Source organism: Elgaria multicarinata, chromosome 12, assembly GCF_023053635.1.
Source record: "Elgaria multicarinata webbii isolate HBS135686 ecotype San Diego chromosome 12, rElgMul1.1.pri, whole genome shotgun sequence".
In the NCBI taxonomy this organism is placed as follows: Eukaryota; Metazoa; Chordata; class Lepidosauria; order Squamata; family Anguidae; genus Elgaria; species Elgaria multicarinata.
In genome coordinates, this window is record NC_086182.1 from 20,119,499 (window position 1) to 20,136,841 (window position 17,343).

General features: G+C 43.6%; 1 protein-coding gene across 1 annotated transcript in view; it reads left to right on the forward strand.

The window, feature by feature from the left end:
* The window catches only part of GCK (glucokinase), a 38,017-nt gene extending 22,880 nt beyond the window's left edge, over window positions 1-15,137 (forward strand). Inside the window, exons 4-10 of the mRNA XM_063139235.1 lie at window positions 2,847-2,966; window positions 4,276-4,371; window positions 5,769-5,868; window positions 9,792-9,975; window positions 11,211-11,366; window positions 12,848-13,081; window positions 14,684-15,137. Coding sequence (XP_062995305.1) covers window positions 2,847-2,966; window positions 4,276-4,371; window positions 5,769-5,868; window positions 9,792-9,975; window positions 11,211-11,366; window positions 12,848-13,081; window positions 14,684-14,828 — 1,035 coding nt within the window. The 3' untranslated portion in view covers window positions 14,829-15,137. The remainder of the gene's footprint in view (window positions 1-2,846; window positions 2,967-4,275; window positions 4,372-5,768; window positions 5,869-9,791; window positions 9,976-11,210; window positions 11,367-12,847; window positions 13,082-14,683) is intronic.
* The last annotated feature ends 2,206 nt before the right edge of the window (window positions 15,138-17,343 follow it).

Here is a 17,343-nt window from a genome sequence, read left to right on the forward strand (position 1 = left end):
AAGACAGGATACCCTAGAGAAGAGGCTGATGCTAGGGAAAGTGGAAGGCAAAAGGAAGAGGGGCCGACCAAGGGCAAGATGGATGGATGATATTCTGGAGGTGACAGACTTGACCTTGGGGGAGCTAGGGTTGGCAACGGCCGACAGAAAGCTCTGGCGTGGGCTGGTCCATGAAGTCACAAAGAGTCGGAAACGACTGAACGAATAAACAACAACAAAAACAACCCACCCTTTAAAATTTTCCCACAATACCCCTAACATTGTATTTCTCCAGGTCATGATACGCTCATCTGCAAGCCACTAGGGAAATTTAAAGTGGAGGCCCAGTTGGGACCCTAGAATCCTAGCAGCTCCCCAAGGATATTGAGTGGGGGCTGATCACGGGATTGCTTACTGGGCGACCTTATAATTTGAATTCTGAGGTCTATGAACAATTTTTATTGAATTGAACCAGATCATCTTAGTCTATATGCTGTGGGCTTTTAAATGACACCTTACTGATGTTGATCGGTTGAGTGGCTCTGATGCCCCTTGAAAGAAAATGATGCCAATAACCCATGCTGCTTGTATATGTGGTGGAAATTATACGGTGGTAAGAGACTTGCCAATTTCATAAGGTGTAAAAATGATTGCTTTCCTCTATCAGTTCTTCTCACTGAATATGGTGGACAAATGTACAGGGAAAGCACTTGCAGAGACTCATTAGGTGAACCCTGTGAAGTAAGGGCCCAATTAGATGTGATGGTTCTTTAATAGGTGGAAGGAAGTTCTGGGTTGACTGGTAGATCTCTGGGTGATTTGCAGTAGAGGAGCTAAAGATTTCTGCCTGCCTTGATTTCCCCTTTTCTAAATTATACTGTGAAATGAGGAATGAGTGGAATCACCAGCAGTGGATTTTGATGTCGAAGAACTGTGAACTCTGTTCAGTTCAGGTACTCCAAGAACAACTACCTTGGGCTCAGTAATTCCAAGTGTATGTCATTTGCATCAGTTTGTTGTGGGTCCGACCAAAAGAATAGACTCTGAGCTTTATCACACGTACCTGCTTCCCTCAGATTATCCCCGTAGCGCTTAGCTTTCACGGTTGTTGTTGTTTTTGCTACCGGGCGACAGCGATCCTTTGCATACCAGGAAGTGAGTTTAAGGGGGGAAATGTAAAAAATCAACGGATGACCCAATTCAATTCAAATTTAGTATGCTTAAAGCTCTCCCTAATATCTATTGATGTGCCAATTTTGGTGTCTTTATCTTTAAAGCTTACGCAGATGTAAGCATTTGTTTAAAATCCTGCTCCTGCACCCCAGCCGCGGCTCGGAAGATACGCTCAGAAAGTAGGGGCTAAATATGGCGAATCTTTTGGCTTTGAAGCACAATTAAAGCAGGATGCATGGGAGCACTTCACAATCAAAGCAGATTATAAGGTGGAAAACTTCTGAGTCTTTTGCATGCAATTCGCAGTGATTGCACAGTATAACGCTGGTGTGATAAAGCTCTCTGAGCATCATCACACGGGGAAATCACGTTTGCTTACCATCGCTTCTCTGCCTGTGCATTTGTCCCTCATTACTTCCTCTTTTGAAAGAGGAAGTGAACAACTTGTGCGTGGCCCATTCAGTGGGCCATTTTGATTCCGCTGCTTCTCCTGCACACAGCAGGAGATAACGGCAGCTTCCATCTTTAAAAATAAGTCAGACTTACTGGGGTGTTTTTTTGTCGCGTGAAGAAGGCTAGAAGGGGCGAGGGGCAGACATCGTTGTGAGAGAGACCTGCGAAAATCTGTGAGTGCCCAGTAAAGAGTGTGGATTAAAACACTCATCTGATGGAGCTTTCTTATTTCCAAAACCAATATAGTATTGCATGAGTTAGAGGGTAGATTGCCATCTAGTGGGACACAATTGATGTCTCAAACATCTAAAATTAGACAACAGGAAAGAGAGATTTTAAATCAAGGGCTCCAAACCTCCCTTGCCAAGCCTACTCATTGTAATTATGATTTCTTTGTTTTATTTAACCTGGGCATAGAAAAGCAACTCTGTACCCTGCAAAAATATCCTGCCTATTGCTTCTCCCGCCTTCCATTTCTACGGGCTAGCCAAAGTGTTCTACTCTAAGTAACGTCCTTTTAAATAAACAAGTGTGTTCAATAGAAATGCGTCTTCCATCTAACTCTCAGAAGAGATGGCACAGCCATTTTGTATTTTGTTAATGGATTTTCTGTGGTAAGAAAGAAGACAGAAGAAGGGGTCAGAAAACATGGGAGGATTACAAGTGGGTGGTGACGATGACAGTTGGATCTCCCATAAAATTCCGTGAATGAGGCTGTGTAATTGCGCTGTAAAAGCCTCATCTGAACTGGCTCCCAGTAAACAGAATAACCAGCACAGTTAACAGAGTTTTCCCATCATTATATTGCTGGCTTGAATGGTTTTCGATGGTTGTTGTGTTGTATTTTAAATAGGTTGTGTGTTTTGGGGATCTTCAAAAGCAACATAACAATGAGATTTGATTGAGGATCATGGTGACAGAGAATTTGGGCTATGATTTTTTTCTTTCTTTCCTGGATGGAAATTCTTTTCCATTGAAAGGAAATACGGTCCTAGAGGTGAGGTGCAGTAGCCAGATGCAAAAGAGGACAAGGTTTCTTCTGTAAGTTTAATAGTTGTGTTGAAGAGGTCCTTACAGCATGTGTCTCCTTGTATGTAGGAACTCTGTCTACTCCTTTTCACCTGGCTGCCTGAGGAGGATGCTTCGAACCCGTGGTGGGCAGCTGTTGAATAAGGCAGAATGCAAAAACTGAAGGGAAATGTTTAGTAAACGTTAATGGATCTTTTTGTATTTTTTTCCAGCTCTTTGATTACATCTCAGAATGCATCTCTGACTTTCTAGACAAACATCACATGAAACATAAAAAGCTACCTCTAGGCTTCACGTTTTCCTTCCCTGTTCGCCATGAAGACATCGACAAGGTGGGATTTGAGTTGGGGATTTTTCCTGCTGTGCCGTGCATGAACTTTTTCCTGTGAGAGTTAGTCATTTGAGCTAGTAAACCACTTATAACAGTAGCCCAAAGAATATAGGAGTGCACGCTGCTGCCAGAGCATTATGGGCAACTCTGCACAAGGCACTTATTGTGCACTCATGCAAGTGTGCTTATTGTGCAAGTGCGGCCTAGACTTCCTGGTTGAACCGCGGGCTCAATTGAAGAAGCCGAGGGACCGCGGACGGAGGCAGGTAAGGGAGAGGAGGGGGGTTTACCGGGCCCTGCCGCTGTCGCCGCATGGGCGACAGCGACTGCGGCAGGGCCCGGTAAACCCCACTTACCTTTCCGGCGGAGCTCCGGATCGAGGCGAAGGATCCGCCTTCACCTCGATCCTCTTCGCCACGCTCCGCCGGCCCCCCAATCCTCTTCGCCTCCGCCTTAAGGGGAGGCGAAGCACCCCGCTCCGCTTCTAATTCGCGTGTCCGATTAGAAGCGGAGCACATCCCTAGTTCTTATAACATTACCAGAAGGGGACAGTCTCACACAAAAAAGATTGAACTATCCAATCAAATGAATCCACCATGTGCACAGCTTACAGCAATATTTATTTATTTACAATATTTACATATTGCTCATTATCCAAAGATTTTGGAGCAGTGAACAAATAGAATAAAAGAATAAAAACAGAATAAAAATATCATTAAAAATACTTTTTAAAAGAACAAGGTACAGATTGAACCATGCCTGGTCATTCTGGGAAAGCTTGTTGGAACAATAATGTTTTCAGGAGGTGCCAAAAACAATACAATGTTGATGCCTTCCTGACCTCCAAAGGCAGGGAGTTCCATAGGAAGGGGGCCACCACACTGAAGGCTATTCTCTTGGTAGACTCCAATTGGACCATAGGTCCATATGGAACCACCAGGAATATGCCCCCCCCCCCAGATGACCTCAGTGGCCAGGCAGGTTGGTGAAGGAGAAGGCTCTCTTTCAGGTATCCTGGTCCTAAGTTGTTTAGGGCTTTGTACACTAGTGCTAGAACCTTAAATCTGGCCCAATAGCAAATAGGCAGTCAGTTCAGTTCCCTCAGCAAAAGTTTTTAGGATCTTTGCTGTAATAGTTTTTAGGACCTTTTGCACCTTCCCAATTGTCATCTTGCTATATGTTTGGTTGCCACTCATAGTTAACAGTTTAAAAAATATATATGGCAGCTCAATATGGGATTCACTCTGGCCAAAGAAATTATGATCATTTGCGAATATTTAGTCTAATCTTTTTCATCTCTTCTTCTATAGGGGATCCTGTTGAATTGGACTAAAGGCTTCAAAGCATCAGGAGCTGAAGGGAACAACATAGTAGGACTTTTGAGAGATGCTATCAAACGGCGAGGGGTGAGATGAAAATAAAATTATTTCTAATAAATTTCTAATTCGCTTGGCACCTACATTATATGCTTTTAGATGCCAGATGAAGACCTTTTTATTCTCCCAACATTTTAACAATCTATAAATTTTAAATAACATGGTTTTAAATTTGTAATTTTGCATGCTGCTGTTTTTATCTAGTTGAGCTTTTATATTGTATTTTATATTATGGTTTTATACTGTTGTTTTATACTTTGAATGGTTTTAATTTTTGTGAACCGCCCAGAGAGCTCCGGCTATTGGGCGGTATAGAAATGTAATAAATAAATAAATACATTAATTCTCCTCAGTTGCTTTGAAGGACATAGGAAACTGCCTTATGCTAGCTCAGACTATTTGTCCAAACCAGGCAAATACTGTCTGGTTTGCCTTATAGCAGGTCTCCAAGGGACCGGCCCTAATATTAGGTAGAGTTAGATGGACACCTCAGGCAATGGATACTGGGGGCAGGGATTGGTGGTGAGATATTTGGGGACAGAGCTGTGTGTTCCACATGACCTGCCCTGAGCCTCAAATGTAGCAAGTGGCATTGCCCCATCGCCAGCGTTGAAGTAATATTCAACTACCACCTCAGTTACATTCTGTACAAGGAAGGGGTGGGCACCATCTTGTTTTTTTGCTTCAGGCAGCAAAGTATCTAGGGCTGGCCCTGATCCAGGATCTCAGGCAGTGGTCTTCCTTTCCATTTTCTACCTGATCTTTTAACTGGAGTTGCCAGGCATGAAACATGGCTGCTTTTAGGTCCTTCCTACATCGGAGAAATTGGAGAGTGTTTCCTCTGAACATCATTGGACTCTTATTTCACTCTTCAATCCCCTCATTCCAGATCTGGATGGTGGTTGGTAGGGTGGCTATCTTAAAGCTCACTGAGGGATAACAGAGGAAAAGCAATTCTCTTTGGTGCTGTGAGGAGTCCCTGAGTTCCTGCTCCGCCCCCCTCCCCAGTCTTATACAAAAGGGATGAAGAGGGTAGTCTCAAGTTCTCTAGCAAAGTTCAGAGGTTAATTGCTCTCCCATTCTTTGGCATCTCATTTCATTTTATTTCCTTTCTATACTGCCCAATAGCCAAAACTCTCTGGGTGGTTCAAAAAATTATACCACCAAAATACAACATAATAAAAAGATAATTTAAAATCTTTATCATACAAAATTTTAAAACAAAGCAGCTAAAAAACAGTTACAATAAGATACCAAGACCTGATTAAACAATTGCCATTTTATCTGGAGCTCTATCTTTTACTTCCAATGCCCCAAGGGTATCTTGACTGTAATATTCTATTGCATGACTACTCTTTTCTTTGCTGGGTCTTTTCCCCCCTCTGAAGAGTCTTTGATATCATAGTATCCCTTTCAATCCTATGTAGGACTTTGAGATGGATGTGGTTGCAATGGTCAATGACACGGTGGCAACCATGATCTCCTGCTACTATGAGGACCACCGATGTGAAGTTGGCATGATAGTGGGTAAGTCCATTGTATATAGCTCACCTTGGGCAATGCTCTTGCAATCTGGAGTGTTCATACTTGTTTGTCCATACTGGGCACAGCTTTATATGGAACATAGGATGCTGTCATGTACTGGATCAGGCTATTTGTATATCTAACCCCTTATTGCCTCCTCCAGTGTTCCCCAACCAAGTGCTCTTCAGATGTTTTGGACTACAGCTCCTTGGATTTAGGGCCATTGGTTGTGCTGGCTAAGACTGATGGAAGGTGAAGGGCAGAACATCAGGAGGGCATCACATTGGGGAATGCTGGTCTACACTGATGGACAGTGTCTCTCTAGATTCTCAGGGAGAGAACGGTCTCCCCCATAACCTCTACTTCATCCTTCCTAATAGCGATGCCAGGGATTGAGCCTAGGACCTTCTGTGTGCAACACATGTGCTCTACCATTGACCAGTAGAGGCTGCTGGCTCTGGTTTTGGTGGGGTTGTGAAGCCATTCTGGGTTTCAATCAGAACCAGCCAGAACTCTAAAGGAGCTATCCAAGATGCCGAATCTAATTTGGGGACAGTGTTCAGCACCTTAACTCCTTTAACATTCCAACTGGTTCTGACTGAAACCCAGAATGGATTGCCAGCCCATCTGAAACCAGAGCCTCCAGTTTCCACCACCACTGTCCTCTGGGCCCTCCCCATTGCTTTTCACATCCTGGGCATGATTATCTTATCTATGGAGACTGATGCAGAGCTTAGATCTCAGCTGACTGGCATAAATTAAAAAGAGGCCTTGGTTGTTAACATTCTCAGCAGACCACCTGCTGATCCATTCTGGATGACAATTAATGTGTTGTTCTTGCCCATTTAAACAAGTCCCCTATCATTCTAATTCAGATTAATAAAGACCATTCAGGGAGCATGGTGTGCTGACATTTCCTGTAATGGGAGGAGGTGCCAGAAGGTGTCAAAAGCAAGGATTCTGATACCCTGTTTATTTGAAGAAGAATAGAATCATAGAATAGCAGAGTTGGAAGGGGCCTACAAGGCCATCGAGTTCAACCCCCTGCTCAATGCAGGGATCCACCCTAAAGCATCCCTGACAGATGGTTGTCCAGCTGCCTCTTGAATGCCTTTAGTGTGGGAGAGTCCACAGCCTCCCTAGGTAACTGGTTCCATTGTCATACTGCTCTAACAGTCAGGAAGTTTTTCCTGATGTCCAGCTGGAATCTGGCTTCCTTTAACTTGAGCCTGTTATTCCGTGTCCTGCACTCTGGGAGGATCGAGGACACTGAATCATTCTAATTCAGATTAATAAAGACCATTCAGGGAGCATGTTGTGCTGACATTTCCTGTAATGGGAGGAGGTGCCAGAAGGTGTCGAAAGCAAAGATTCTGATACCCTGTTTATTTGAAGAAGAAGACTAGTTTGTAATGCTATGGCAAATAGATTGGAAAGAATGTTTTCAAAACCATGACAAGTGCTTAAAGTAGACAGGGTGTTGCCTGAGAGTTTCTGGGAATACCTTATATATCTGATGGACAGCATCAAGGGCTACCTTTATCAACACGAGTTCCCATATTGACACCATTCACAGCAGTGTTAAATCACTCTGGAAGGTATATAAATATGTCTCAGGTATGATTCAGGCATAAATGGCCCTGGCTTTAGTTGAATAAACATTGGGTAAGGGACAAAGAAGTGTTTACACATGAGAGAGACCAAGAAGCAAAAGCAGTATTTGTACTGCTTCCTTCTGCAATGCGATTGCAAAACGTATATGGGCTAGAATGTACAACAGTACCTTTTCAGAAGATTAACATTTACGTGGGATATAAACCATATATCTAGATCAGGTCCAGATTTACACCTTGTGTCAAATCATTATGATCCCATCATGGTAACACTGTATCCCTCTTATAGTAAGCCTGTGTGTACCAGTTTCTGGGGAACATGGGTGGGAGTGTGCCCTGCTTAGTTGGTCCCTGGTCTACAGCTGGTTGGCCACTGGGTGAACAGAGTACTGGACTAGATGGACCCTCGGTCTGATCCAGCAGGGCTCTTCTCATGCTCTTATGTTCATTTATACCTTGTAGGACAGACAATGGCATTTGTTGCAATATTTTGGATAATGTGGGATAAAAAGCAGGAAATAACACTATGAATGTGGTATATGGAATATGTAATGTGCCCCAACAATTTTCACTGCACTTCAATACCACTATAAAGCAGTAGTGTAGATCTAGCCCAGGGCTGGGGAATCTTTTTTTCTCTCTTGAGGACTGCATCCTTTGGGGGTAGTTTGTCAGGGCCCACATGCAGGCAATGTGCAGAGCCAGAGGAAAAATGGGTGTGACCAGAGGTAAAGGTGGGTGGAGTCACCCTTCTCTTTTTCTCTTTCCTTCTCTCTCTCTCTCTCTCTCTCTCTCTCTCAATCTTTCTGCCCGCAGTCCTTTTATTTCACCCTCACCCTTTCTGCTCAGCAGGAAGGGCCATATAGGGCTCATCAGAGGGCCATCACACCATCTATTTTGTTTCCCCCTCTTTGCCAAACTTCTGAAATGATTGTTTGAGGGCTTCCCTCCTGCCCCCATCCATTCATCACACCATCTTTTCCAACTCCCCTCTCCCATTTTTCACTCTCCCAAACTCCTTCTCAGTTTCCCCCACCTTCTTGAAATTCGTTCAAGGGTAACTTGCCCACCCTGATCTAGATATACTGTTAAAAGTAATTTAGTCATTAATAGCACTTTCTCTTCTGGTACACTGTTGTCTGTTGGATACTTCCTTCTCTGCCTGGAAATATATAGCATGATTTATTCCATTTTAATTCCATTGTAGCTTCAGATACTGTTCAAATTTCATGATGGTTATTGCAATAGTTCAGATATCTCCGAACAATAAAGATGGTCCCATAATCTCTCTGTATGAATTATTAAATGTGCAGTTTAAAGGGGCGTTTTCAACAGGAGGAAGAGATTCAAATCCTGTCTCCCACCACAACTTTTCCAATCAAGTCGGAGTCCCCAATAGCTGCTTTAAAGTAAATAAATGAACATAGACATGCGCAAGGGGTGTGCCGGGTGTGCCCAGGCACATCCTAATGTCTCAAGCAATAAGTGCTGAATTGAGGGGGGCATTGATTAGGGATCCAGAGGGAGATCCAGACATAGCTGGAATTACCTTCTGGCTGCCCTCCAGCTGCTCCATCACTTCACTGAAGAACCGCTGCCTTCGAGACAGCATCATTGCTCCCGGCAGGAAAAATGAAAAGGCCAGTGTCACCACAAAGGCCCACCAATGCTGGGGCTTGGGGAGAGTTTCCTCATCCCCACCCCAATGGCCCTCCCATGGTCAGGCAGGCCAAATGCAAAGTAGGGCATCAAGGTCTATAGTGTTTAATAAATAGATGAATAATGTTCTTTATGACTGAGTATTCAATAAATGTTCCTCAGGTTGACTGTCTTTTAGCATTCAAGAAAGCTATCAAGACTGATCTCTTCCGGCAGGCCTATCAAGTAGAATTTTAGGATACTTCTAGTATGCTTGTAGGATGTTTTTAACAGTGTATACTATGTTTTTAATCAGTATTTTATGTATTCTATGCTTGCTGTTGTTCCCCACCTCGATCCAATTGGAGAGGCGGGTAGGAAATATATTATTATTATTATTATTATTATTATTATTATTATTATTATTATTATTATTATTATTATATAAAATCCCTGGGTGCACACCCTAATGTGCACGCCTATGTAAATGATGCCTATGTAAATGAACGAATTCAGGGTATCCGTTTATTGATGTTTTGTATAACATTATGCCTGAGAGCCTTCCCTGCTGTAAAACCCACAGAGAACAATAATAATGTCATGCTAGGAGTTTTATGCTATGACACTTGTGCAAAGACTGATACGGAGAATCGCTCTGCGTTTCCATTCCGCCAGGCACAGGTTGTAACGCTTGCTACATGGAGGAGATGCAGAATGTAGAGCTGGTGGAAGGGGACGAAGGTCGGATGTGTGTGAACACCGAATGGGGAGCCTTTGGGACGTCGGGAGAACTGGACGAATTTCTCCTGGAGTACGATCGTGTGGTGGATGAGACCTCGCTTAACCCCGGTCAGCAGCTGTAAGGAATATGACAGATAAAGTTAACGCAACTGCTTCTTCCTTTCCTTGGTTTCACACTTCCCCTATTGATCAAGGAGAGGATGGGGTGGGTGTGGGGAGATGTATCTGAGTTACCAGGACCAGCACAAGATACTTTGTTGCCCGAGGTGGAGGACAAGATGGCGCTTACTCAGGGCTGGCGCTACCATTAGGCCAACTAGGCAGCCGCCTAGGGCGCAGACCTCAGAGGGACGCAGTACTGCCCTTTAAGGGTCACAGTTTTATACAAATTAGCTGTTTTAAGAAAAAACATTAAAAAAAAGGAAAATATAATAGTTCAGAAACTCCTCTTGAACAGCTGAATTGAAGTTGGCAATCTTTTTGAGTGTGTGTGCAAGTAGCTCGCCTTGCCTAGGGCGCAAAATAGTCTGGCACCGGCCCTGCGCCTACTACTCATCCCTCATTCAAAAGCCACCTGAAGCAGCAGGGTAGTTTGGGGGGCCAAGAACAGGTTGTGTGGCCTACACAGCTCTGTCCTCCAACAGAAGGAAACAGCTGGGGAGTTGAGGAGGAACAGCCAGTCCCCTGGCACTGCTGTCTATAGCACCTACCACCTGAGGCCATTGCCTCACTCTGCTTAATGACAGGATCGGTCCCGTGAGCTACCATGAATGCTTTACGCTAGCCCTATAAGCCAGTTATGTGTCTGTTGAGCTCATAGGGAAATTCCCTGTGACGTAGTTCATCTCTATTAGACAAATTTTAAGAGTGGACACGGAAATCAGTTGACCTGCTGTCATACCTTGGAGAATCTCTGGGGAGTATTGATAGGCTCCAGGGTTAGGAGCTATTTTTAAATCTCCAGAGTTCCTTTCCTGGCTCTGTAGCTGCCCCTGCGGCAAAGAGAAGCATGCTTCCTAGATGTGGAATCCTCTGAGGTGCAGTTGATTAATGCTTTCCCGTGCACAGTTGCTGCTGAGAGAAACGTGCAGAGTCCAGGAAAGGGTTGTTTTCCCTGCAGCTCAGACAAAATAGCCACCACTGTTGTCAGGCAATCCATCTTGATACATGATAAAAGAAGCCACAATAATTTCATCTAACAAGCTGCGGCCACCACCTCCCACAACATATATGCACACCAGCGAAATAGTGATTTGTGTCTTTCTGTTTGGCTTTCCTTCACTCATATACGCATGCACCCACCCACACCTGTCTATGTACCAATAAGCTGACTAACCCCTTCCACTTTCTCAGGTACGAGAAGATCATAGGAGGGAAATACATGGGGGAGATTGTACGACTAGTGCTACTAAAACTTGTCAATGAAAACTTGCTCTTCAATGGAGAAGCTTCAGAGAAACTGAAAACCAGGGGATCTTTTGAAACTCGTTACCTCTCACAAATTGAAAGGTAGGGCATTTCTTTCAAGTATTCCTTCTTCGAACCTGGGATAGAAATGTTGTTAATAAAATAATAATAAAGAATAAGGGATTCTGGAGCTCAAAACAAATTCATAGCCCCACTAAAACAGGAACCAGCAGCCTCCACTGGGTCTGACTCAGTAAAAGGCAGCTTCCTATGTTCCGAAAGCAGTAAGTCTATAGACACCAGTTGCCACTGGATGGATCCTTGGTCTGACCCAGCAGGGCTCTTGTGATGTTCTTAGGTTAACTAGCATGGCTTCCCTCCTAGGATATCTTTGCAACTGTAGTGAAGAGACTAGGAATTGCTAACAGAACACTCTCAGCAATCTCACATAAAAATGCTGTCCACAGTTGTATTCTGTGGAAAGCTATTAAAATGTATATAAAAACGCTTTGTGGCTGAGACTTGCTTGTAAAATCACGACTGTCGGTATTTATATGACTGACATTTACTTTTAAGATTGAAACAAAGAGTCTTCAATCTAGGATGGAATTTAACTTCATTTTTGATGGGGCTAGGTGGAAAAAAACTGGTGGGCCAGCCAGATGTATCTGTAATCTTCTCAAGATTGAGCCTGGGTTTTCTTCCAATAGACCCATGTATAGGAATGTTTAACAATAATAATGTGAGAGCAAAGCAAAAATTAATCAGGTTGTAGCCTAATCGTAGCTAGAAGCCTTTCAGTCAGCAATATACATCTTGAGAGAATTAGATGGATGCCTGCAGAGAACTTGCTTCTGATTTGTACCAGACTATTAATTATTTGATCTATTTAATTGCATTCCTTTAAAATATTTATATCCCAACTTCTGAACCAAGAGAAGGAATAGTTCCCACCCCCCAGGGGAGCACTTAATTTGTGCTCCTTGCAGATTTGCACCAATGTTCTGAGAATCTCTTCAATCTTTCTAGCTTAGTTGGCGGCAGAGATGTGGTGCAATATCTCAGATAACAGCTGATTGAGTCCAAAAGCTCCTGACAACGATGACTTTCAAGGCTGCACACATATTATGGAAACCATGAGGAGGCCATGTAGTTGTCATCACTGCACGGTCAACTGCTCATGTACATCTGGATTCGTGGCAATGGGCACAAAAGAAATAAATGGAGACAGTGGCAGTGTAAAAATGGGCTGATATTGTAGTGGTTGGCTGATACATGCAACACATGCTGAAGACCATCCTGTCGAGTAACTTTAAAACAATCGCCATTAGGGTAACCATAACATGTGCTTCCTTGGTCACCTCTTGCCAAAAGATGTATAAATTGCATCACCACTCAGTCCACATCCACTGAGTTGATTTACAAACAGCATGCCATATTATTTGAATTAGATATATGAGGTGAAGTGTATAGATTGCTCGTAGCCTCCCGGTGCTGATTTCTCACCGAGCCCTGGGGTGATAAACATGCCAGTCACCTCCATAGTAACAGAAGTGAGATCTCTTTACTCTTGTTGTTCCCAGTGACCCCAGTGACCGTAAGCAGGTTTACAACATCCTGACATCCTTTGGCCTGTTGCCCTCGGCAACGGACTGTGACATTGTTCGTATGGCCTGTGAGAGTGTTTCCACACGGGCGGCGCAGATGTGCTCCGCTGGGCTGGCTGGCGTCATTAATCGCATGAGGGACAGCAGGAGTGAGGAGACGATGAAGATTACAGTGGGTGTCGACGGCTCAGTCTACAAGCTTCACCCCAGGTGAGGCCTATGTAGCCTTGACATCGCTCAGAGGTTGTCCACCTTTCTGAATGATTCACCAATAAACATTCAGAGATTTGAAAATGAGGGATGACGAAGTGTTTAAAATTATTGTATGTTTTTAATATTCAAGGAGTCTTTTGTAAGACTCCTTGAATATTTCTTTGAGGAAGGCATCTAATAAATCATGATAATCACAAACAGGGCCACTTTTCCCCTCATCTCAACAATGGGTCAAGTTTTCTTAGACAGAAATCAATTGCGATGAAATGTAAGTTAGCAGTTTGCTGCAGCAAAGGCAGTATTGTAAAATGCACAGCAGGAACATGGAGAAATAGATTTTCCCGGTCATCAGTGAGCTAGCTAGCCTGTGAACTTAAGACAGCAATCGAACATTACTTGTAAAGTTATCATTTATCGTGGAATCCTTTATTTCTGTTCTTAGTAGTCAGCCTCATTGAGTTCAATGGGACTTACTACTAGGTATGTATATTGAAGATTTCAATCTTGAATGGTGATGGCTGATTTGTCTGTTGAACAAACCTTTAGCAGAGAAACATGGTGTGTGTGTGTGTGTGTGTGTGTGTGTGTGTGTGTGCTAGTTTAACTCTTCTCCCACCTACTGTTTTTATGCTGTAACACCCCTCAGCTGCTTCCCCCCCATCCCATGGGGTTCCAGATATGTGTTTACCTTTGCAGATTCATGTCTGTACCCTTTGTATGGGAAGTGGCTGGGATGGTGTTCCAGCGGAAAAGCAGCAGGCAGGGAAAAGGTTAAGTATGCGTTTGTGTATAACATTTAGTTTGGCCTTTATTCAAGCAGTTTGAAGGGATTGCCAAAGATATCGGACTATGGCATCTATCTATGGCAGGAGCTGGGGCGGAGCGATTTGCCCATGTTTTTATTTAGCCTCATAAAGACGTATCACCTTTCATTAAGTAGCAGCATGCTGTGGCGGCAACAAACTTCACACTGCTAGACAGGAGATTAAAAACAATAGCTGGAAGAGGAAACTCCCCGAGTCTGTATTCGGAGCCCATGCTAAATCTTGCCTCTCTGAACCAGTTTCTCGGACACCACGAAGAGCACGTCCACAGGGCTACACGCTGGTGCTACATGCCTAGGACTAAATAGAGTGAAACTAGAAACATTTTTGTGATATATTGTTTACTTACACATATATGCAAGTTGAGCATAAACAAAGAGATTTGCAGCATCAATGACCCAACAGCTATTGCTCCCCCATTAGATTTTGAGGGGGACCACCACTGCCTAGGATTCTTGTAGACCTCGGCTGTCTGTAAAACCAAGATAGAGTCTTGTGGCATCTTAAAGACTAACAGACAACAGTCCACTTGATCAGATGCATGAAGTGTTATCACTTCATGCATCTGATGAAGTGGATTGTAGTCTACTAAAACAGATGCAATAATAAATCTGTTCGCTTTTAAGGTGCTGCAACACCTTGCTTCTGGTGCATCTCTCTTGGTGGGGGCACTCAGAGAAGGGCCTCTGAAGAAGACTTCAAGGTCTACATGGGGGGAAATTGGTGGAAGACGCCAGATCTTCCTTCTCAATCTCTCTCTTTTTCTCTTTTCTAGTTTCAAAGACCGGTTCCACTCATCAGTCCGGCAACTTACACCCGGCTGTGACATCACCTTCCTGCAGTCAGAAGAAGGCAGCGGCAGAGGGGCAGCACTCATCTCAGCGGTAGCGTGCAAAATGGCCTGTATGATGGGCCATTGAAATGGCAGTGGCAAAGGACTGTGAAAGGGAAGCCACCTGCCTGGGACATGCCTCTTCCACCCAGTGGCCAGGCTGAGTTGTTTCAGAGGGTGATGGGGAGCTCAACCAGCAGAAGGACGGTTATTCCTGGGGGGTGGGATGGGTGGACGGAGCAACATTGGGTTTCTCCTAGCCTCTACCCGTAGACAACACAATAACCATTGTAAACTGCAGCCTCTCCTTTCTGTTCTTACAACCTTCTCCACTACCGCAGGGTCAGTGGGGGGGTGTCTCAGTTTACGTAATAAGCAGTTTTACATAGTTTGTTAGGAGTGGGGCTAGGGGAGGGGAGAACTGGAAAGAGATTAAGTGTGGCTTTTTTCCTTTCCTGGTGTGCTCAAAAAGAAGGGATCTGGGCAAAACGGCATCTAGATGGCATGAATGGTAGTAAAGTAGTGTTTCTCCCAGTGTCGCCGTAAGGGTTGGACTTTGGGGCAAATCTTGAGGGCCCCACTCAGCAGAATGAGAAGGGTGGCCCTCAATTGCAACAGGGCTGTCTCATTGCATTTTGGAGTGAGTGACGTGATGCACATTGTCATCCGAAGAATGGAGCAGGGCATAAGATTATTCAGTCTAGAGTCTAAAATTACCCAACTGCATGACTGGTTTCTTCCTCAACCAATCAAGTTCAGAGCGGGATAAAAATCCATCCATGTTGTCCTTATCAACTGTTGGTGGCAGAATATGCTCAGCATTAGCAGGGAAGAATACAAAGTAAACGTGAAAATCTTCCTCCGGCTTCGAAGACACTGACAGATTTTTCACCCGCTGTTTCTCAACACGAGTGCGAGTGTCAACTTGAGCACAAATGACTGTGCTCCTAAGCAGAGGAGCCCAGTTGATAAATGATGCTTTCCAGGGCGTCATCAGATGAGTGTTTTATTGCACTCTTGTTACTGGGCAGTCATGGATTTTCACAGGTCCTATTCACAACGTCGCCTGTGTCCTGCGTGCCTCCCACCCCTTCTAACCTTCTTTGTGCAACAACAACAACATAAATCCAAATTATTTTTGAGATGGAAATTGCCGCTATCTCCTGCTGTGTGCAGGAGAAGCAGCGCAATCAAAATGGCCCACTGAATGGGCCATGTGCACGTTGTTTACTTCTTCTTTCGAAAGAGGAAGTAATGAGGGACAAACACACGGGCGGAGAAGCGACGGTAAGGAAACGTGATTTCCCAGTGTGTGATGACGCTCAAACATGAATCAAAGCTTGCAACCTGCTCTAAGTAACACCCCCCAGTCCATACCATTGATCCCATATAGACAGACATCAGGAACAATCTTTATGACATGTTTTAGAATTAATCATGATTAATACAGAAAGAGGATGTGGCTTGAACGGGGCCTCAGAAGGCTGACAAAGAATGTGCACCATTTTATGACAAGCCATTCTGGATTAGAGTAAAAATCTATCTATCTAGTCCAGCATTCTTATACTGTAGCGACTTATAGGGATTAATGGTAAATATAATTTTCTGCTATACTTCTGTGCTGAGAACTGCACAGACATGCAGGAAAGGCACATCAATTTTCTAGCAGGTTCAGCAAAATGGTGGAAGATGGGCTGACACATACAGATGTATACTGTCCTTTGTACATGACGTCTACACAGAAAGAAGTGCACACAAATCTGTTTTTAAGATATAACTTCTGGGACTTCCCTTAGTTCCATCCCTCTGACCCTGGTGTTACATTTGTTTGATCCAGTCTCTCTCTCTCTCCCCACTGTCATAATATTATTTCCATCATATTGTTTTCATTTTTTCTCTGTCTCCCCTCTTCATGGATACAGAGGCTCTTTTATATTAAAAATAATAAGAATAAAAAATTTAAAACATTGTAAAGCCTGTCCCTGTTGTATCTATTCTGCGTATCAACACTTATTTGTGTGTTAACAGTGATAGTTACATTTGGCATGTAAAGAAATATGCAAAGAGATAAATAGAGCAACGCTGTGCATATTTATTCAGAAGTATGTCCCCTGCGTTCAGTGAGGCTTATTCCCAGGTAGGTGTGTGCAGGAATGCAGCCAAATGTGCTTTGAAAAACTTTTGAATAAGGTTATAGACATCAATGCACAAAATGATGGTGGTGGTAGTAGTAGCATAGTACCCACCTGCAGGTTATTTTTAAAAATGTGAATGCCATGAGATCCATTGTTGGTCGGTAAGATTCCCATTGTAGGATGGCCACATATGGGTCCCCCAAAAAGCGGAAATGCATTGCCATAAAGCGGACAAAAGAGTGAATAGATTTGCATGAAATTTGCACGTGATGTTTATAGGTATAGGAGCAAATTTAAATAGAAATACAATACAGATCTCACAATAATGGGAAAGACTGTAAACAGTGACCTGTAAGCTTGTTCAGTGTCCTACCCAGGTGCTAACTTTTGATGGGCAACTTATTTATTATGATTACATTTCTATTCTGCCTTTTTTTTTTTTCTTGCAAGGAACCCAAGGTGGCTCAC